The sequence below is a fragment of the Triticum aestivum genome, chromosome 7A (genome assembly GCF_018294505.1).
Source record: "Triticum aestivum cultivar Chinese Spring chromosome 7A, IWGSC CS RefSeq v2.1, whole genome shotgun sequence".
Classification (NCBI taxonomy): Eukaryota; Viridiplantae; Streptophyta; class Magnoliopsida; order Poales; family Poaceae; genus Triticum; species Triticum aestivum.
The window spans coordinates 4427030-4449959 of NC_057812.1; the positions used below are offsets into that span (position 1 = coordinate 4427030).

Here is a 22930-nt window from a genome sequence, read left to right on the forward strand (position 1 = left end):
TGGGTGACCGGCCGGGAAGTTAGATGATTTAGAATGATGAGGGGTGATTAGAGTTAGAGGTTAAATTGAGCAGTGATGAGGGATGATTAGAGATTAAATTGTAAAATAATTCGGAAATTTGAAATTCAGAAAAAAATTAAAAAATCGTAAAATTTTCTTTAGTCCCGGTTGGTAGCTCCAGACAGCAGCCACGTGGAGGGCTTTTAGTCCCGGTTAAGAACCGGAACTAAAGGCCCTCTAGAACTGGGATAAATGGGCCTTTTTCTACTAGTGTAGATGAGGAATCGAACCTGTATCCTCGTCCTCCTGGTGATACTAAAAAGGAGGAGATATATAAGAACACATGGACGCACGTCTACCCGATCAAGTCTCTCGGTCTTTTGCTATCACGCACACACAAACACACTGGACGGCAGGCAGGCACAACAATGTTAGTTCCCAGATCAAAACGTGAAGTAGCTAGCTTAGGAAAATAAGGACAAAGACGATGGTTTTGGTGCTGCCCAAATTCGCAGCTTTTCAATCTCGTTTCCTTTACTTTATATATATGGCTCAATGAACCGACCTCACGTCCAACACGGCCTTCTAACTTGCCCAACACGACGTGACCCAGACCACAAGTCAATCTGGTTTAGGACTCTACTTAACTCCAAGAGATTGGATGGAAAACGACTAAGGAATCACCTTATACTTCGGCTATCCTGTACAGACTCGGACGAACTCGATTTAGCCTAATATAGCATGTGCTGTAACTCACATTCACTCTCCTAAGCACAAATGAGACTACTTAACAGCCACGACTCCAATATTCTGGCGCATCTCCTGAAACTTCAGTCTTGCCAACGACTTTGTTAGTATATCTGCGAGTTGATATTTAGTGTTGACATAATCCACCTCCACCTTGCCTTCTTCTACACATTCTCTGATGTAATGGTACCTTATATCAATGTGCTTGTTGCGATCATGATGAATGGGGTTTTTGCACAATGATATTGTGGATTTGTTATCAACTCTAAGATTTAGTTGTTCTGGCTGCTGGTTCGTCAAATCAGCAAGGAGTCTACTGAGCCACACTCCTTGACACGCCGATGTCGCCGCTGCAATGTATTCGGCTTCACAAGATGAGAGGGCAACCACCTTTTGCTTCTGCGATAACCAAGTTAAAAGTGCAACTAGCCCTAGGTGGTTTTGGTAATTCATAACAACATATAGCTCATTGAGCTAATACTATTCCAAGATAATTATTTCAGGAAAGCTCAATGATTGGCATGGCATGGATGTGAAAGTGGAACCCTCAAAATGCTAAGGACAATGGATTGGCTCAAGCTCAAAAGCTCAAGACTCTTCATTTTATATTTTAGTGATCCAGGATCACATTGAGTCCATAGGAAAAGCCAATACTATTAAGGAGGGATGAGGTGTTGCTTAATGAGCCTCTTGCTTCATGTGCTTAGTGATATGCTCCAAAAACCCTCAACTACTGTCCCATATCCACATATGACCTAAACTCTAAGCCAAACTCGGTCCTACCGATTCTTCCTATCCGGCGCCACCGAGTTTCACTTGTCATTAGCCACTGCCAAACCCTAGCAATTCGGTTCTACCGATAAGGATCTCGGTCTCACCGAGATGGGGTTGCAAACTCTCTGTTTCCCTTTCGTAACTTTTCGGTCCCACCGAAAGAGCGAATCGGTCCCACCGAGATTGCAATGTAAACTCAGTGTTTCCCCTTTATAACTTTTCGGTCTCACCGAGTTCCACTCGGTCTCACCGAAAGAGCAAATCGGTCCCACCGAGTTTGCCAGACCAACTCTCTGGTTAGTAAATTACCAAATTCGGTCTCACCGAGTTTGTGTAATCGGTCTCACCGAGATTACGTTATGCCCAAACCCTAACCGAATCGGTCCTACCGAGTTGCATGTTAGTCCCACCGAAATTCCTAACGGTCACTAGGTTTACTATTTCGGTCCGACCGAGTTTATTAATTCGGTCCCACCGAGATTTGAAAACTGTGTAACGGTTGGATTTTGTGTGGAGGCTGTATATACCCCTCCACCTCTTTCTCATTCAGTGAGAGAGCCATCAGAACACACACATCAGTCCAACTCATATGTTCTGAGAGAGAACCACCTACTCATGTGTTGAGACCAAGACATTCCATTCCTACCATATGAATCTTGATCTCTAGCCTTCCCAAGTTGCTTTCCACTCAAAATCTTCTTTCCACCAAATCCAAATCCTATGAGAGAGAGTTGAGTGTTGGGGAGACTATCATTTGGAGCACAAGAGCAAGGAGTTCATTACCTACACACCATTTGTTACTTCTTGGAGAGTGGTGTCTCCTAGATTGGCTAGGTGTCACTTGGGAGCCTCCGACAAGATTGTGGAGTTGAACCAAGGAGTTTTTAAGGGCAAGGAGATCGCCTACTTCGTGAAGATCTACCGCTAGTGAGGCAAGTCCTTCGTGGGCGATGGCCATGGTGGGATAGACAAGGTTGCTTCTTTGTGGACCCTTTGTGGGTGGTTGCTTCTTCCTGGACCCTTCGTGGGTGGAGCCCTTCATGGACTCGCGCAACCGTTGCCCTTGGGTGGAGCCCTGTGTGGACTCGCGCAACCGTTACCCTTCGTGGGTTGAAGTCTCCATCAACGTGGATGTAGGATAGCACCACCTATCCGAACCACGGGAAAAACATCCGTGTCTCCAATAGCGTTTGAATTCTCCAAACCCTTCCCTTTATATTCTTGCAAGTTGCATGCTTTACTTTCCGCTGCCCATAAAACTCTTTGCATGCTTGCTTGAATTGTGTGATGATTGCTTGACTTGTCCAAAAATAGCTAAAATCTGCCAAGAACTAAAATTGGGAAAAGGTTAAGCTTTTATTTGGTCAAGTAGTCTAATCACCCCCCCTCTAGACATACTTTCGATCCTACAAGTGGTATCAGAGCTTTGGTCTCCATTTGCTTGATCTAGCTTTTGGTGGTCATAGCCTTGGTTTCATAACCTAGGAGAGTATGGCGTCTAGCGAGGGAAATTATCACCGTAGAGGTCCTTACTTTGATGGTACTAATTTTGCTAGTTGGAAGCATAAAATGAAAATGCATATTCTTGGACATAACCCCGCTGTTTGGGCTATTGTGTGTGTTGGTTTGCAAGGTGACTTCTTTGATGGGAGAGAACCAAACCGTGAAGCTACCGCGGATGAGTTGAAGATGTTTCAATACAATGCTCAAGCTTGTGATATCCTCTTCAACGGATTATGCCCCGAAGAATTCAACAAAATCAGCCGCCTTGAGAATGCAAAGGAAATTTGGGACACTTTGATTGATATGCACGAAGGTACCGACTCCGTCAAGGAATCCAAGTTGGATGTGCTTCAAATCCAACTTGACAAGTTCAAGATGAAGGATGGTGAAGGTGTCGCTGAAATGTACTCTAGGCTTGCTCTCATCACAAATGAGATTGCCGGCTTAGGAAGTGAAGAGATGACCGATAGATTCATCATCAAGAAGATCCTAAGAGCCTTGGATGGAAAATATGATACCGTGTGCACATTGATCCAAATGATGCCCAATTACAAAGATCTCAAGCCAACGGAAGTGATTGGAAGAGTTGTTGCTCATGAGATGTCACTTAAGGATAAAGAGGAACTTCACAACAAGTCAAGTGGTGCCTATAAAGCCTCATGTGAAGCCCCTACATCATCAAGTGAGAAACAATACTTCAATGAAGAATTGAGCTTAATGGTGAAGAACTTCAACAAGTTCTACAAGAGTAGAAGCAAAGATAGAAGCTCCAAGTCAAGGTCCTACAATGACAAAAGATCTTCTAGTCGAGAGAGAAACTGTTACAATTGTGGAAGATCCGGACACTATTCCAACGAGTGTACGGCTCCCTACAAGAGAAGAGAATATTCTTCAAAAAGAAGAAGCAAAGGATCACCACCAAGAGAGAGAAGGAGTAGAGATGATCGTTATGAACGAAGATACTCACGGAGAAACAAGGATTCGGAAAGGAAGGAAAAATCATCAAGGAGCTACACAAGACGAAGACATCAAGCTCATGTTGGTGAATGGGTATCCGGCTCCGACTCCGACAGCCACTCCGAGAGAAGTTATCACTCCGACTCCGAAGATACTCAAGATGAAGGTGTTGCCGGTCTAGCACTTGTGTCAACCAACTCCTATGACATATTTGACTCACCAAATGAAGGAATTGGAAGATGCTTCATGGCCAAAGGTCCTAAGGTAACACACCCCGAGTATGTTGATTTCAATAGTGATGAAGATGACTTGTTAGGTGATGATTTGCTTGGTGACAACTCTAGTGATGAATACTATGATGAAAGACCAATTAATCATGCTAATCAAGATAAAACGAATGACAATGATAAGGAGAAGATTGAGGCTCTAACTAAAGAACTAAAAACTCTTAAGTTAGCTCATGACACTATCTTCGAAGATCATCGAGAACTTTTAAGAGCTCATGAGAAGCTATGCTTTGAAAAGCTCAATCTTGAGCAAGAGCATGAGTTCTTAAAGGCAATCAATGATGATCTCCGCAAGAAAAGTTCTTCTTACATTGCCAAGCGTTTACTCTTATCCACTTACATGCCTCAAGTCAAATCTAACAAGAACGATTCTTCCGCTAGTAGTAACAATGATCATGCTAAATCCAATATTGTTGCTTCTAGTAGTTCTCTTGATTCCACTAATGATTCTCTTAGCCAAGTTACACTTGAGCAATAAAATAGCTTATTGAAGGGAATTATAGAGAAAGGAGTGTACAAAAGCCTTGCCGGGAGTAAGCAATTCGAGGAAATTGTGCGCAAGCAAGGAATGCACTGGAAGAATCAAGGTATTGGTTTTGAACGAAAGTTCGATGCCAATGGAGTTGAATGGGAAGAAGATCAATACCCTAAGACAAAGTTTGTCCCTCAACAAGAGAAGTTTTTCAAGGGGACACAAGCTCAAGATGACCTTCCACCACAAGACTACGAGCAAAAAGGCAAGGACAAGCTTCAAGAGGAAATTGATGCATTTGAAGAAGCTCCTAAGACCTTAGTCAAGTGGATTCCCAAGACTACTTCAAGTTCCACTTCATCAAGTACGACTACAACTCCAAGGATTCCCATCAAGATGATGTGGATCCAAAAGAAGAAGAACTAGAGAGTTCTTGAGGGTGACTCCGCCAACATACTTCACTCTTATCATTTTGGCAAGAACAAATGCAATCAACTTCCACATCTTGCACTAGTTCAAGGAGTCACAAACCCTCTTGTTGGTAAGACAAGGGACAAGGTAACCTAAAAGTTTTCATGGACATCATCTTTTGTGTGCATCACTCTATGTCTATGGATATCCTTGTTTGTTCCTTGTGGGACTAACCCATGTAGGTATTGAAAGTGCAATTCACTCAAATGGATAGCTCCAAGAGATCTACATCAACATTGAGCATCCACATATTCAATGTCTACATGAAGTCATCGTCGACAAAACCCAAGGTTAGTTCATCCCTCTTAGGGGGGATATCACATCTAGGGGGAGCTTTACTCTAAGACTGAGCTAAAGAAACTCTAAAGATGTGAACAAAACAATGCTTTATGTAAAAGTGGTAACCCCACTTGAGCTTAAACGATGAGTATGACCTACGATCAAGTGTTCTCACTTGACTCCTAAGTCAATATACTCATATATAGATGACCTAGTCATCGCAAATTGCTTGATAGATGCTAGAATTGGTTGTGCATGCTTTGCCACATATTTCATTTGCTATCTTATTGTGTGAGCATGCTGATTGCATATTTTACTCATTCGAGGACATCCACTTGTTGGTTTGATTGTTCGGCTTTATCTTCTTTTGCCAAGTGGATGGACAAGAATGCCTAAGAACCTCCTCTAGCTATCTATGCTTTTCTCGTCTCAAACTCTATTCATGCTGCATCACAAAATTTGATCAAGTCAGATTCGAACCACTCTGTGTGAGGAGCGCTCGGAGTCCCCGATTTGTCATATACTTGAACTTCCAAAACCTCTTTATGATTCTCGGTCTGACCGATACTCCACTTTCGGTCCTACCGAGATCATTAAGTTGATCTAAGTTTTCAATCTCGGTGCAACCGATTTGAACCTTTCGGTCTCACCGAGTTTCAGTAACTGCACGCAGTTATGAATCTCGGTGCCACCGAGTTGTTCAACTCGGTCACACCGACAGGGTCGGGCTATATATAGTCACGGGAAAAATTTGGAAATTTCTCCGAACCCCTTCGCCCGCGCGATAGCCTGCTCTGCCCCCAAGGTCTCCGGATCGTCTTCTCGCCGCCAGCAGCCTCCAGTCGCTGGTCTCCGTCGCCGTCAACAGGATTTCTGCCCCACCGTTGCCGCCGTAGCAAGTCCCCGTCGAACTAGGGTAGGGACTTGATCTTTGTGCTATTCCTCAATCTGATTCCTAGCACATTGTGATCACATTGTTTCTGGCCACGTTTGATAAACTTCTATCCAGTCAAAACGCTCATAGATTAGGTTTGATTCGAAAATTCTAGGTTTAGGTTTCCGCCGAAACCATCTCGGACCCACCGAGTTGAAAAACTCGGTCCCACCGATTTGTCTTATGCCATTGCACAAGTAAAACTCGGTCTGACCGAGAATTACTATCGGTGTGACCGATTTTTGAACTCAGTGAAACCCTAGCAGTCTCGGTGCCACCGAACTATGACTCGGTCTGACCGAGTTCACTAGTTTAGGTTCCAAAACTGCTTCGGTATCACCGAGTTTGAAAATCGGTAGATCCGAGATGATTTCAGTGGGAAACTAAAACTAAGTTTTTGGATCATTCTTTTTGCAAAAATCTTTGCATTTTGTGATGCTCATTCACTCTATCTCCTCTATAATCTATTCACAGGGTCAGCAGTCAGTTTGCAACATGTCAGACCAGAGTGACAGCCAAAACTTGTCAGAGCAGCAAGTGCAGTTGAGTGAGGGCACTAGCCCCTCAAGTTCCTCAGATGATGGCAGTAGGAGCACACCCAGCAACCTGCCTAAAGCTGCCACGAGACAAAGGAAGAAGAAAACCTCAGATTCTGAAGATGAGGACTATGTGGCAGAGGAAGAGGCCACCTCCAAGAGAGTTGAGCCAGCTCAAGGCTCAAAGCCAGGCCTGAAAATCAAGAGGCCAGCAGGCAGGCAACCCATGTCAAAGGCTAGAGCCTCAACTGAGAAGCCTGCTCCCATTGAGCCCGTTGCAGCTGAGGGCAAGAAGAGGAAAGAAAGAGTGAAGAAGACTGTAGCCAGAGTGCTTGGGAAAGCCTCCATCATGGTAGAAGAGGAGGAGGAAGAAGAGGCAGCTGCACCAGCGCCCAAGGCAGCCAAACTTATGGGAGATGCCATAAGGTCAGGGGGAGCTGCATCCAAGCCCAAGGAAGAACCTAAGGCTGCATCTAAGCCTAAGAGTGCACCAAAGAGAAACACAAGAAGCATCCCAGCCACTGAGAAGAACAAGGCCCCAGTGCCTGAGACTGTTGCAGAGGAAGAGGAAGAGAGTGTCCTTCGGAAGCTCAAGCCCAAGATCCCAGACCACAACGATGCTCATCCTGTGGCTGAGGATATGAAGCTCAGGAGAGACTCAGGGCTCAGGAAGTGGAGAGAAGCAGATCCATATGCTTCTAGGAGAAGGACTGCAGTGGACTACAGATTTCATACCAAGGAGCAGCAAGATTTCTATGAGACAGTGCTACTTGACAAGAAGCCAATCGTATGTGACATGAGATGGGTCGACTGGACCTATATCAAGGATAATGAAGAGTACTACCCAGGAGTTCAGGACAGCTTCAAGGCGTGTGGAGTAGAGGACTTTGTTGGGAAGAAGCTCACAAAGTGGAACGAGGAACTCATCATGCAGTTCTACTCCACAACTCACTTTTATCCAGATGGGAGGATTACATGGATGTCTGAGGGTATGAGGTACCACTCTACTGTTGAGGAATGGGCGAAGCTGATCAATGCCCCAGAGGAGCAAGCAGATGACTTGGACATTTATGCCAAGAAAAAGATGGACCACAACTCCATGTCCAACATGTACAAGGAGATTCCGAATGAAGCACTTGACACGTTCAAGTTTGGCTCAGTGCATTATCTGCTCTCAGGATTGCCTACGATCAACTGGATCCTTAGGCACACCCTTCTGCCCAAGTCTGGAGATCACAAGATGATCAGAGGTCACGCGATCAATTTGCTTCATGTTTTTGACGTGCCTCAAAAATTCAAAGTTATGAGCCTCATAGTGGAAACGATCAAAAGGACTGCAGCAGATCAGAAGAGGAGCTGTGGATATGCCCCTCAGATTCAGGAGCTCATCAACTCCAAGATGGGCATGGACGTATATTTGTTGGATAAGGAACACCTGCCCATCCGTCCACATTTCGAGAACAATGAAGTTGTGATGACAGAGAATGAACCATCATCTGCCCATGCACAAGCTTAGAAGGAGAAGGCGAAGAAGGAGAAAGCTGCCAGGATGCCTACTCAAGCGGAGGCATCTGATTAGTTCCCGAAAACCAAACAAGAGCAGCTCAGTTACTTGATTGCGTCCACCCTGCGGATTGAGCAGAGTATAGCCACCCTGACTCAGAACCAGGCGAGCTTAGAGAGGATCATGGAATAAAGATTCTATGACTTGGACATCAAGGTGACAGAGATACAGACTGCCGTGGAACAGCTCCAGGACGACATGAATGAGAGGAGAGGCAGGACCACGACTCATGCTTTTGCGAGGGTGCCACGAGGTCCGAGGTCGTCTGCACTGCCAGTTGCTGACACCAGAGCTACAACGTCTGCACCAGCCACAGCCTCCGTTCCACCAGCTCCAGCATCCACTTCAGCCTCGACTCCGACCACGTCTACCGAAGGCTTCGTCCTTGGAGTGATCCGGACTCCACCACCACCTGAAGATCAAGCCTGAGCGTCGATCTAGTGCTATGCATTTTCTAGGAACTTTTTGGTAACTTGTTGCCAAAGGGGGAGAAGATGTATAGATCATAGGCTTCGAGAGAGAGTGTGTTGCTTTTCTCTCTTGCTTTATTTGGTGGTTTTTCGAACCTTGTTTGCTTGTGTGTGAGATACTACGTCCTTATGCTTGTGAGACATCGATGATCATGTGTTTGATCATAAGCTACACTTAATGTTTGCTTAATGCTTGCTTAAATATTATCATTCTATCTATCGTTTGTGATCATTCACTATTCTTGGTGATGAGTGCATGCATTTCAATCTTATCATTTTCAGCGCTCCACCAAGATGTATGTGACATGGAAGAGTAACCCATGACTCTAACTCTTTGTGCATTTGCAGTCCAAAGCAAATTTTAAATATGCACAAATTTAGGGGGAGCTCTTACTTATCACATACTTCTCAAAGCGACGATATATTTCATGCTTATTATCTTTTGTCGAAGCTTTGATCTATATGTTGTCATCAATTACCAAAAAGGGGGAGATTGAAAGTGCAATTATCCCTAGGTGGTTTTGGTAATTCATAACAACATATAGCTCATTGAGCTAATACTATTCCAAGATAATTATTTCAGGAAAGCTCAATGATTGGCATGGCATGGATGTGAAAGTGGAACCCTCAAAATGCTAAGGACAATGGATTGGCTCAAGCTCAAAAGCTCAAGACTCTTCATTTTATATTTTAGTGATCCAAGATCACATTGAATCCATAGGAAAAGCCAATACTATTAAGGAGGGATGAGGTGTTGCTTAATGAGCCTCTTGCTTCATGTGCTTAGTGATATGCTCCAAAAACCCTCAACTACTTTCCCATATCCACATATGACCTAAACTCTAAGCCAAACTCGGTCCTACCGATTCTTCCTATCCGGCGCCACCGAGTTTCACTTGTCATTAGCCACTGCCAAACCCTAGCAATTCGGTTCTACCGATAAGGATCTCGGTCTCACCGAGATGGGGTTGCAAACTCTCTATTTCCCTTTCGTAACTTTTCGGTCCCACCGAAAGAGCGAATCGGTCCCACCGAGATTGCAATGTAAACTCAGTGTTTCCCCTTTGTAACTTTTCGGTCTCACCGAGTTCCACTCGGTCTCACTGAAAGAGCAAATCGGTCCCACCGAGTTTGCCAGACCAACTCTCTGGTTAGTAAATTACCAAATTCGGTCTCACCGAGTTTGTGTAGTCGGTCTCACCGAGATTACGTTATGCCCAAACCCTAACCGAATCGGTCCTACCGAGTTGCATGTTAGTCCCACCGAAATTCCTAACGGTCACTAGGTTTACTATTTCGGTCCGACCAAGTTTATTAATTCGGTCCCACCGAGATTTGAAAACTGTGTAACGGTTGGATTTTGTGTGGAGGCTGTATATACCCCTCCACCTCTTTCTCATTCAGTGAGAGAGCCATCAGAACACACACATCAGTCCAACTCATATGTTCTGAGAGAGAACCACCTACTCATGTGTTGAGACCAAGACATTCCATTCCTACCATATGAATCTTGATCTCTAGCCTTCCCAAGTTGCTTTCCACTCAAAATCTTCTTTCCACCAAATCCAAATCCTATGAGAGAGAGTTGAGTGTTGGGGAGACTATCATTTGAAGCACAAGAGCAAGGAGTTCATTACCTACACACCATTTGTTACTTCTTGGAGAGTGGTGTCTCCTAGATTGGCTAGGTGTCACTTGGGAGCCTCCGACAAGATTGTGGAGTTGAACCAAGGAGTTTGTAAGGGCAAGGAGATCGCCTACTTCGTGAAGATCTACCGCTAGTGAGGCAAGTCCTTCGTGGGCGATGGCCATGGTGGGATAGACAAGGTTGCTTCTTCGTGGACCCTTTGTGGGTGGTTGCTTCTTCCTGGAACCTTCGTGGGTGGAGCCCTTCGTGGACTCGCGCAACCGTTGCCCTTGGGTGGAGCCCTGTGTGGACTCGCGCAACCGTTACCCTTCGTGGGTTGAAGTCTCCATCAACGTGGATGTAGGATAGCACCACCTATCCGAACCACGGGAAAAACATCCGTGTCTCCAATAGCGTTTGAATTCTCCAAACCCTTCCCTTTATATTCTTGCAAGTTGCATGCTTTATTTTCCGCTGCCCATAAACTCTTTGCATGCTTGCTTGAATTGTGTGATGATTGCTTGACTTGTCCGAAAATAGCTAAAATTTGCCAAGAACTAAAATTGGGAAAAGGTTAAGCTTTTATTTGGTCAAGTAGTCTAATCACCCCCCCCCCCCTCTAGACATACTTTCGATCCTACACAAGTGATCAGATTTTCTCCCAGAAAGTATGCAACGCCCGATGTACTCTTTCGGTCATCTACATCCCCTGCCAAGTCACTATCGCTATAGCCCACTAGAAGTGATTTGTCTTCCTTCTTCCTTGTGTACTTGCAGCCATACTTCAGAGTCCCTTTCACATATCTCAAAATCTGTTTCACAACAGTCAAATGCTCATTGGTAGGGTTCTCCATGTACCTGCTTACTATGCCAACCGAGTATGCCAAATCTGGCCTAGTGTTCACAAGATATCGTAAACTTCCGACAAAACTTCGGTACTCGGTTGAATCAACAGTCGGCGCCTTGCTCCTCTTGCTCAACTTCAGCCTCGCCTCCATAGGCGTTTGCGAAGGATTACAATCCTGCATGCCACAATTCTGCAAGATCTTCAAGGCATATGCCTCCTGGCACAACGTGATCCCGTCTTTACTTTGACGCACCTCGATCTCGATGTAATAGCTTAACAAGCCCAGATAACTCATTTTAAATAATTCCTTCATTTGCTTCTTGAACCTTCCAATTTCCCTTTCATCAGCTCCTATGATCAAGAGATCATCTACATACACGCCAATAAGGAGACAGTCTGAACTGGTGCCTCTCTTGTACATAGCGTGCTCAAGCGGACACTTCACAAAACCGAGTGAAATCAAGGTGCTATCAAGTTTGGTATTCCATGCCCTAGGTGCCTGCCGCAAGCCATACAAAGCTTTATGCAATTTGAATACTTTATGCTCTTCTCCCTTCTTGATAAAACCAGTGGGCTGCTTCACGTACACTTCTTCCTCTAGTTCTCCATTCAGAAACGCAGACTTCACATCCATATGGTGTAAAAACCAAGCTTCTTGGGCTGCTAGAGCAATCAACAACCGTACTGATTCCATTCGTGCAACTGGAGCAAATACTTCTTCAAAATCTACACCCTGCTGCTGGACATATCCTTTGGCTGCCAAACGAGCCTTATGCTTCACCACGGCACCCTCTGAGTCCTTTTTAACTTTGCAGACCCACTTGAGACCTATTGCTTTGTGCCCATCAGGGAGATTAACAAGACTCCATGTGTCATTATCCTGGATTGAACCAAGCTCGTCATCCATAGCTTTACGCCATGATTCTTCTTCGTTCGCCTCCTCGAACGTGGCTGGTTCTTCTGTGATGAGTAGACACTCCCTTCTGACCTTTTTCATCCTCACTGGATTGATCTTCCGAAGAGCCTCCTTAGGGTAGAGATCTAGGACTCACCGGAGTTTCACCGGCGTTGTTGCTCTTCCCGGAGTCCACTCAGGGGACCCAGCCACCGTGCTTTGTCCCACTGAACTTGGAGAGTCTTCATCTACTGTTGTGGACATTTTTGGCTGCTGCGTGTCGACCGTGGCACTAGGTGTTGCACCACCAGTAGTTGATCATGTGTCGCCGTCTTCAGTCCACCATGGATCGTCCACCCATGGTGAGGAGCAGCTCGGCGACCCATAACTTGGCACTTTTGTTTGTGCTGATGGAGTAGCCGGCATCTAGGTTGTCGTCATCGTCGACATCATGGCCATCTCCGTGCCCGTCGTCGTCATGGTCATGGCCTGCATGGTTGATGTGATTATATGTCACAACGAAAATATCATCACCTTGCGTGGGGCGATCTGCTACTACTGCGTCGTCCCAATTCCATGCCTTTTCTTCATCAAATACTATGTCACGTGACACTTGCACTTTCTTCGTCACGGGATTGTAGACTCGATATGCTTTGGACCCGGCCTCATAACCGAGTAGGATAGTTGGGGAGCTCCTGTCCGCCAACTTGCCAACATGCCCTCCCACGGTCTTCACATGTGCTATGCATCTGAACATGCGGAGGTGATCGACTCTGGGTTTTCTGCCGCACCATGCTTCATACGGCGTTCTTCCGACAACACTCTTCGTCGGAGCTCTATTGAGTAAATACACTGCGGTAGTCACGGCTTCTCCCCAGAATTTTCCTGGCAATTTCTTGCTTTTTAGCATACTTCTTGCCATTGCAACTATGGTATGATTTCTGCGCTCCACAACGCCGTTTTGCTGCGGAGTATAGGGTGCTGTCAAGTACCGCTTGATGTCATGTTTCTCACAGTATGCCTTGAACTCATTAGAGTTAAATTCCCCACCATGATCTGTACGTAACGCTTTCAGCTTCTCTTCTGACTACACTTCAGCGGCAGTCTTGATTTTCCTGAAAGCTTCCAAAGCCTCATCTTTGGTCTTCAGTAGTACTAGCCACATGTACCGACTGAAATCATCAACAATCAGCAAGAAATACTTCTTCCCTGCAGGAGTTGCTGGTGTGATTGGTCCACACAAGTCACCATGAATAAGCTCCAGTACCTTCGAAGCTCTAAACTTTGCCTCCCTCGGGAAAGCGGCTCGCCGCTGCTTGCCAACAAGGCAGCCATTGCACAGCTGATCAACATGATCTATACATGGCAGCCCTCGTACCATATTCTTCTGGCCGAGCTGCCGTAGGGCATGAAAATTAAGATGCCCATAGCGTGAGTGCCACCTCCAAGCTTCTTCATCAAAGTTTGCCAACAGACACACCGGATCACACGCATCATCAATTTTCTCTCGCGATCATACCCCCATAGGTATCCATCCTCGAGCACAATTTTACACCCACGCTCCTCAAGCTGTCCTAGACTTATAATGTTTGTCTTTAGACGGGGGATGCAATACACATCTGTAAGCACCTTGTGCTCACCACTCTTTGACTAGAAGATGACAGTCCCTTTACCTTTGATTGGGACCGTCGTGCCATCGCCAAACCTGACTGTTCCGTTGACTGTTGCACTCAACTTAGAGAACTGTGCACTGTTCCCTGTCATATGGTTGCTAGTGCCTGTGTCCAAGTACCAAACATTGCCGGCCCTCTTCTCTTCTTCCTCATGGAGATATACTTTTTTCTCCACAAGTGTGACGGTCTCGACTTCCTCTGGCTGCGTGTCATCCTCCGTGTACTCGCATATCTCACATAACAGGAGGTTCGCCGGATTGTCATCCTTGTCGCCTTTCTTGGCAACATATGCCCGCTCCTTTACGGGTTTCCGGCACTCCGACTTGAAGTGCCCCATCAGGCCACAATTGTGGCACTTTATCTTGCGCTTGTCGAATTTCCTTTTCTTTGGAGCACCGTCGGCACAGGTGCCCTTCTTGTTCTGATCTCGTGGTGCCCAGTCCTGCTTCGAGCCGCTGCCGGATGCCTCGCTGCCTCCCTTCTTTTCCCTTAAGCTTAGTGCTTGCCACTGTGCCAGGGTGAGCATTACTTGCTCATCATGCTTCGCATCTCCTTGGCTGTAACGCATATGTTTGTCGTGCGCCTTGTAGCGCCCGACTAGGTCATCGATACTAAGCGTCGCCAAATCGATGCACTGCTCAATTGCAGTCATGATCTGCATATACCGAGGAGGCGCAGCGCGCAAGAATCTCTAGACAACAGATGTTTCAGTCAGATTTTCACCAAGCGCACGAATTCCGTTGACAAGTGTGACCACCCGTGACGCGAACGCATCTACGGTTTCATCATCAGCCATCACCAGTGTCTCGTAATTCCTTAACATAGTTTGCAGGTTGGCCTGCTTCACACGAGCATGCCCCTCGTACAGAACCTTCAGGGCGTCCCATGCTTCTTTGGCTCTTTCCTTTGAGATCAGATGCTGCAAGACATCCATTGGCATCACAGAGTAAATTGCCGATGCTGCCTGTCTATCCTTGCGATGTTCTACTCCATCTTTCTTGAAAGCATCACCGCCGGGATCGACGGCGTCCCATAGCTCATTGGCTCGGAGGGCGCACTCCATCAAGACCCGCCAGACCTTGAAATTCTCACGATCGAATCGTGGGTACTGCGACCCGGGCACTGCAAGTAATTTAGCGGCGCCAGACGCTGCTGCTGGGCTCTTCATCTTGTCCCCCATCGCTGATGCAGGCTGCTTCTGGACGAGTTCCTCCTGTCCTGGGCGTGTTCTTTCCGTGCTGGATGAGTTCCTCCCGTCCTGGATGAGTACCTTCCGCCCCGGACTGCACGATCCTCGTCGATGAGTTCCTTCCGCCGAGAAGATACGTACACGCTGGCTGCTTCCACGCTGAAGCTCTGATTACCAATTGTTAGTTCCCAGATCAAAACATGAAGTAGCTAGCTTAGGAAAATAAGGATAGAGACGATGGTTTTGGTGCTGCCCAAATTCGCAGCTTTTCAATCTCGTTTCCTTTACTTTATATATATGGCTCAATGAACCGATCTCACGTCCAACACGGCCTTCTAACTTGCCCAACACGACATGATCCAGACCACAAGTCAATCTGGTTTAGGACTCTACTTAACTCCTAGAGATTGGATGGAAAACGACTAAGGAATCACTTTATACTTCGGCTATCCTGTACAGACTCGGACGAACTCGATTTAGCCTAATATAGCATGTGCTGTAACTCACAAACAATGGTCAAATGGATATCTATCTAACACCAAACTAAGCGTACATGCATTGCCCCTTGCGTCCGCACGCTAGGTATCTGCTCGAGTCTTTGCTTAATACACATCGTGCCAAAGCATACACGCACACAAGTTTAATTCTCAACTTGAACGCACCCACACTATTGGATATCTATCCCAACTAAGCATGTTTGTTTCATCAATTTTCAAACAAATTTTGAAAAGTGAACATTTTTTGGAAATATGAGCTAACTTTGAAAAATGGGAACAAATTTGTGAAAAAAATTCAAACCAGGAACTTCTCTTCAAATTTGTCAAGTTTTTTTAATTCACATACACGTCTTTTTTCAGAAGATGTGAACTTTTTCTCAAATTCATAAACTTTTTCTCAAATCAAAGAATTAGTTTTTCCAAAATTGATGATTTTTTAATCAAGGAATCTTTTTCTAATTTTGTGATTTTCTTCAAAATCGATGACCTTCTTTCATTAAACCAAAATAACCGAAAATAGCTTCATTGTGTGGAAAATAACCGCATATATGATTTGAACCATTCATCACCCATCCTTTTGTTGCCCTCCATCAACCAACCTGCAACTCGCGTAATGATGTGGTACTAAACTACACATTGCACTAGAGGCTGGCGCACGCGGGACACGCTTGGCGCCTAGGCTTGGGTCGCCTGGCGCACAGGGAACGACCTGGGCACCTGGAGGCTACGTCTACAGCAAGACATTGGGTACGACTGGAATCAATGAAGCAGTTTGTGTGCTTGTTTATTTTTGAAAGTTCAGCTTGCGTGCTTACTTGCTAATTTAGCGAGCATTGTACCGCTAAAAAAGGCTAGCACTGTGGCACTACCCCTCCCTAGACCTACTCATTTTACACTTTTTTCCTCTTCTGAAGACCTTTAAGAACACTCTAGTTTTAAAATTATTATTTTCACAAATTTAAGAAATTTGCATTTTTTAAAAGTTGATATTTTTTAAAATGATGTGGTTCGTAATTTGTGTTCAACCTCAATTGTTGGGAATTTGTTTACAAATTTTAAAAAAGAGTTCAAGTTTATAAAATTTTCATACAATTTAAAATTCCAAAATTGTTGAAAAATTTCAAGAAATGGTTAGGATATAAGAAAACATTCATGTTGATTAATAATGGCTGAAATTTAAATAACCGAAGCATTTAAATTAGGAAAAACTATATGCTCGCGGATGCACCTGTCTGGCCTAGTCTAGCACACTCCTTCTAACTGGTGGTTTTTTGGACTATGCTAAATAACTCCAGCTTCTTGCAGCAGCCTGGCACAGACATATGAGGCACCCATGCCAGGTTTGAACGACTTTTGACACCGTTTGCACGTTACGACACATCCGGCCATTTATCGGTCCTTCTTCACAGAGAAAACTTCAGAAAACGCAAAACTTGTCAAAAATCCGAATAACTTGGCATGATGCCTTGAATTGGTCATGAAAGCTGGTGGAAAAAAATTGAGGCCATTTGATGTATTTCAACTTACTTTCAAACGGGCGCTACTCTCGCCCTAGCTGGAAACCATCCGTTACACATGGTCCATTTTTGGACATCCTTCAAATGAACCCAACTTCTGCGAGCAGGTGGGCATCCCATGATAGGAATCCATGCCTGGTTCGAACAACTTTCGAAACCATATGCAAGTTGCAGCATGTCCAACCATTTTATCGGCCTTTTTCTATGAAGAAAACTTTAGAAAATACAAAACTTGTTGAAAACCCAATGAATTTTCTATGGTACCTTTAATTGGTATTACAAGGACAGGAAAAAGAATTGGGGTCATTTAAGAGATGTCGAGAATTGAGGTGCTCCCAACAGACCCTTCCCGCCCACTCGAACACTCGCCGTTGAACATAATTTTTTTTGGAAATCTCAGGATTGACCACAAATTTTGCAGCTAGGTGGGCATGCCCATGTTAGGTATCCATGCGAGGTTTGAAATTTTTTCAAAACTGTATGCAAGTTGCAACACATCCGACCATTTATCGGCCTTTTTTGACTGAGAAAACTCCAGAAAATACAAAGTGAAGCGAGCGATCGACATGATACGAGTCAGCACACTTTGAACGAGCAATCGATTTTGGGAACATTTTAGAAGGTTCCATGAGCTTTTTTCCGGTTTTCTTCATGTTTTTAATTTTAGTTCCTTTTCTTTTCCCTTCTTTTTTCCTTGTTATTTCCGTCTCCTTTTTGTTTTCCATAATTTCAAAATTTTCAAAATATTTTTGAAATGTTTCTTTTTTGGTTCCTTTTTGTTTTCCATAAATTCAAAATTTTCAAAAAAAATTATGAATTTCCTTTTTATTTCCTCATATATTCAAAATTTGTTCATGTTTTTCAAATGTATTCATGTTTCAAAATAAGTACAGAACACCAAATTCCATTGAAAGTTCAAAGTTCCAATTTGTTCATTTTCCAAAGATAGTCATGTTAAAAATATTTCATCGTATTGAAGAAACTATTCACCGTACATTGGGAAAATGTTCACTTTGTATAAAAAGTTTTCATCCTGTATAGAAATTTAATTCAGCGTGCATTTCAAAATATATTAGCATATATTTAAAAAATTACTCCCTCCGTCCCATAATATAAGAATGTTTTTGACACTAGTATAGTGATAAAAACATTTTTATATTATGGGACAGAGGGAGTAGTTTGTATTTGAATAAAATTCACCATATACTAAGAAAATGTTCAGTCTGTATATTAAATTCACTTTAAAAATCACATTTAAGAAAAGAATATTCGAAATTTGTTTACAACATAGAAACATTGTTCGCATTTTCAAGAAATTTTGTTCACATTGTTTTGCAAAAAATATTGAAAAGTATTAAAAAAAAGGGATCTGCCGCTTTAATTATTACTTTAAACATTAGCGCTGCCTTTAAGCTGTCCTAAGTCACTAGGTCGTCTAGTTAGCATCGGTTGCATGCATGACGAGCTTGTGAGTTCAACTCCCGTCTCAACTGCTTTTATATTTTTCGGGAAATTCCGGCATTCATTCAGCTCTTTCGAATTGAGCCGGCCCGTTTGCTTGCCACCTTTAGCGAAAACTAGACTATTACGTGCATGTATTAATACATATATGACAGACTACCATATAATTTATGAAAGGTCTGTATTGCTCTTTATACGCTTTGTGAGCGGATGTACTGAAGCGGGGCTCAAATATTAATCGATTGAACATTGAGGTATTGGTCACCGTCCATACATGTAGTTCTTGGCCGGCTCCAAATGGAACCCTGTCCGCTGCCACTGCAGCATTGTGTTGCTCCACAGGAAGTCGTCGCCATCAATGATGCCGCCGTCCTTTGCTTGCGGGCGCCCGCCACCCTGCCGCCAATGATGTCTTCTCCGTCGCTGCCAGGAGCCTCGGTGTGACAGCAGCCTGCCTATATCGCCGGTCGGGTCCACCCTGGCTCCTCCGAGAACATGGGCGATGAGGAGCACGACCATGCCCAAGGCAGAGAGCACGGCGGCACACGCACGCCGCCTCTGGTCCGCTGTTCCGCTGGGGTGGCACATGACTCCATGACGGCGGAGAATTCAAACAGAGAATGTGGCGCTTGGATCTTGCTTCGGCGGGATGACACGAAAGGTCTATATATATAGTGCTCCACAATATGTTGAGCTGGGAGATCATCTAAACAAAAAATAAGAATACATTTAAACAGTACATCGCAATTTGTTAGCCCAGGGATTATCCTAATAATAAAAATTAGCACTTAGGTTAAAAAACTACTACTCCACAATGTTGGTAATCGAGAGGTTATGAATACTCCAATTAAATAGCACTCCGATGATACCAAATATCCAAAGAAAAATTATTTGACAAACATATTGGACACAACAAGGAATCTAGTGTATGTGTGCCCACATTGCGTGTTTGGGTGTTGTATTTATTGTTTCGCATACTTGTTGGGAAATGTCACAAAGTACTATAATATCAATACAAATGATCCATTACATTACCACGAATGTGTGTATAACATATTTGACATTAAACTCAAGAGAATGAAAACTCTATCGTAATCTGCTAACTAGATCTATCTGATGGAACTGGAACAAATTTGACACTAAACTCAAAAAGTAAAAAGTTCAGAATTTAGTCTCGTCCTTCAACATATGGCTTTAATGGCGATGAGGCCATCTCGTGCACCACGAGCTTCTCGACGGTAACTGTGGAGCCAGTAGCATTGTTGAAAACACATACCCCACCTGCCGCGTTAATTGCCTCCGTCGGGTACACCCGCGACGTTGCAGTCAACCTCCCTCCCATCACAAAGCTCTCCACTATCGAATGATCCACAAGCACCCTAGCAGATAATGCCTCTCCATGGAGCACCGGCACGGTGCTTCCGACTACCCACTTCACCGGCTCCTTGGCCCGAGATGACCGCGACTCGTCGTGGCAGAAGTGGGTCCGGAGGCCCCCATCGAGGCCCCTGGACACGTAGAAGTACACCGCCGTTTGTTCACTGCGGCTCTTGGTGGCATGGATTAGGAGGCCAAAGGGTCCGAGCACGCCACGGTTGGCAGCACCGCCGCTGGTACTGCAGTTGTAGCTGACGTCGGCCTCGTTCAGGGCAGCGACAGCGGAAGCATTGAGCCGGAAGAAGGCCTCGATGTCGAGTTGAGCAGCTTGGTGCAGGCGGAGGGGGATGACAGAGCCGGTCCTGACGATGATGCTACCGAAATTGGTTGTGTTATAGCGGAGGGTGTCGATCTCCTCCACCGGCCATTGGAGTAGGTTCGTCTGGGTCTTTTCATCCAGCACCACTGTCCTTGGAATCGCCTACACGCTCAACATGCACCAGTCATTAGTTAGTTCTTCGAGCAAGTATGTCCTCAAGTATGAATGCACATTGACGCCAATAATATTTTGGGAAAAAAACGACCAAAATGATTATTGTTTATAAGTAACAATGGCGTGGCATATACTGCAGCAGATAGGGAGGAAGGAAAATGTCCTGATTTGGCCATGTTAGCACGGACTCGAAAAGATAACCTGTTGGAAGACGCGAAAGGTATTCAATTAACATGTACTGATTGATCGATTGATATATGCATGCAGTGATATACTCAATCTTCAAGAGGTAATGCATGATATATCTATTTGAGCATGCATAACTAACCGATCTTTATCGGAAAAAAATGCATAACGGACTAATAGAACTACTGATAGATGGTAAACACAAGATAAAACAATCATATAAATGTACGATAAAGATACCTGGAGGTTTGCCCATCCCTTGGCGATGTCGGTAAGGTTGGAGTCGGTCTCACCGACATACCCCCAGCTCACGCGCCGCCGCTTCACAGGATCATAGAAGGATGTGGACGCAAATAACTTTCCCCAGTTGTACCTCAGGCCGATCCCCACATCCAATTCCGGGTCCAAGGGCGTCCACTTGTTGGCCGCCGCATCGAACCTCCCCAGCGCGTAGTAGTCGTGCCGTTCATCGTCCATGCTCGCCTTCAAGACATACAACTCCTTCTCTGATGAATTCTTGCTGTCACCGACGGGGTATAAGTCGACGCACTCCCACATGCCAGTGCCTTCAACGCGGTGGACCGGGTGCGGAATGAGCTCGAAGTTGATGAAGTCTTTCGTCTTGTACATGAGGGCTATGCCGGCATGACCATGGTCGCCCTTGGACCCAATCATGGTGCGCCACGTGTTATCAGACTTATCGAACCATGCAGTCATAGGGTCGTGGAAGTCTTTTTTATAGGTCCCAGGGGGTGGGAAGAGGACGGGATTGCCCGGGTACTTCGTCCAGGTGCGGAGGAGGGGGTCATTAGGGTCCGCAGGTTCAGCAAGGCACTGAACCTGGGCAAGGTCGTCTGTGTTGCCCGTATAGAGCACGACGACCTTGCTGTTGGGGAGCAAGGTGGCGGAGCCCGTCAAGACGCTGTTGCTCTCGTACCAGTGCTCGGGGACCATGGCGAGGGGCAGGCTGCGCCAATTGACCATGTCCCGCGACACGGCGTGGCCCCATGAGATGTTGCCCCATGTTTCACCCCCCGGGTTGTACTGGTAGAAGAAGTGGTACCATCCACGGTAGTACATCGGAGCTGCATGTTGTGTTAGAATTAGCTAATAGTTCCACAGCTGATAGACAGATAGACAGCGAGCAAATGATCGATGAACGTACTAACCGTTGGGGTCTGCATGCATGTCGCCGGAGTACATACGCCGCCGGCCGTGAGCAGACAAACAAGAAAGCAGCCATGTCAGCTTCGTTCTCCATAGATACATCAACCCTTGAGAAAAATAAACCGAAATACTGGTCACCGACCATTCATGTAGTGCTTATCCGGCTGGAAATGGAACCCTGTGCGCTGCCACTGCAGCATGGCGTTGCTCCACGGGAACCGGTCCTTGTTGCCGCCGCCGCCTTCCCCCGTGCTACTCTCCGTCTCTGCCAGGACACGGGCCCTGACATGCCCGTCACTGGACACCCTGGCCACGGTGAGCGTGTGGGCGACAAGGAGCGCGGCCACGGCCGAGATGGCCAAGACGGCGGCGCATGCGCGCCACCTAAACCCACCGCTGGTCCGGTAAGGCATGGCGTGTGACTCCATCACGGCAGGCGAACAACAGTTGGAACAAAGAGAATTTGTTCCACTCTTGCTTCAGCTCAAACCGACAATGTGTTGGGCCGCTCAGCCAAGCGGAGGGATTTATAGTGGATTTGGGCACGGGCAATAATGCCCATAGATTTGACCAGACCGAATATTGATAACGCGTTCTCTTCAATGCCGCAAGCCCATCGAGAGATCAACCAAATCAAATCTGGGTAGCCAAGCTCCCTAAAAACTATGTCAAAAAAGGTTCTCCCTCCATTCCCTAATATAAGGCCTTTTAACTTTTTCTTGATTCGTGTATATCTAGACACATATTAGTATGTATGTCCACTCATTTTAGTATGTATGTAGTCAATATTCTGTAATAGTTTTTTTTTGCAGGGAAATATTTGAGAGCTTTATTCAAATGTAATAGTTAAGATGTCTTATATTAGGGAACGGAGGGAGTATTCGACAATAGTCATATGTACATACGGTATGGAGGAAAATCTTTCTATCTTTAATGATCTAATCAGATTATATCCAAATCATAAATAGTACATGAGGAGAGATTTGATACTGTAATAACTCCACAAG

General features: G+C 45.2%; 1 protein-coding gene across 1 annotated transcript; it reads right to left on the minus strand.

The window, feature by feature from the left end:
• Window positions 1-12697: 12697 nt before the first annotated feature.
• On the minus strand, window positions 12698-22336 carry LOC123151872 (sucrose:sucrose 1-fructosyltransferase-like). Its single transcript, XM_044571512.1, has 7 exons — window positions 22066-22336; window positions 20997-21841; window positions 19977-20492; window positions 18975-19096; window positions 15307-15390; window positions 14037-14593; window positions 12698-12852 (listed from the first exon to the last, which is right to left on the minus strand). Exons 1-7 carry the CDS (start codon window positions 22334-22336, stop codon window positions 12698-12700), a joined length of 2550 nt encoding a protein of 849 aa, XP_044427447.1.
• Between the last annotated feature and the right edge of the window lie 594 nt (window positions 22337-22930).

Coding starts and splice junctions, on each gene's coding strand:
- LOC123151872 (XM_044571512.1), bottom strand. CDS start 22,336: ATGCCTTACCGGACCAGCGGTGGGTTTAGGTGGCGCGCATGCGCCGCC. Junction 14,594..15,306: donor CGTGCAGTCCGGGGCGGAAG/GTACTCATCCAG, acceptor TATGCGTTACAG/CCAAGGAGATGCGAAGCATG. Junction 12,853..14,036: donor CACGACGGTCCCAATCAAAG/GTAAAGGGACTG, acceptor TCAACCATGCAG/GCCATGACCATGACGACGAC.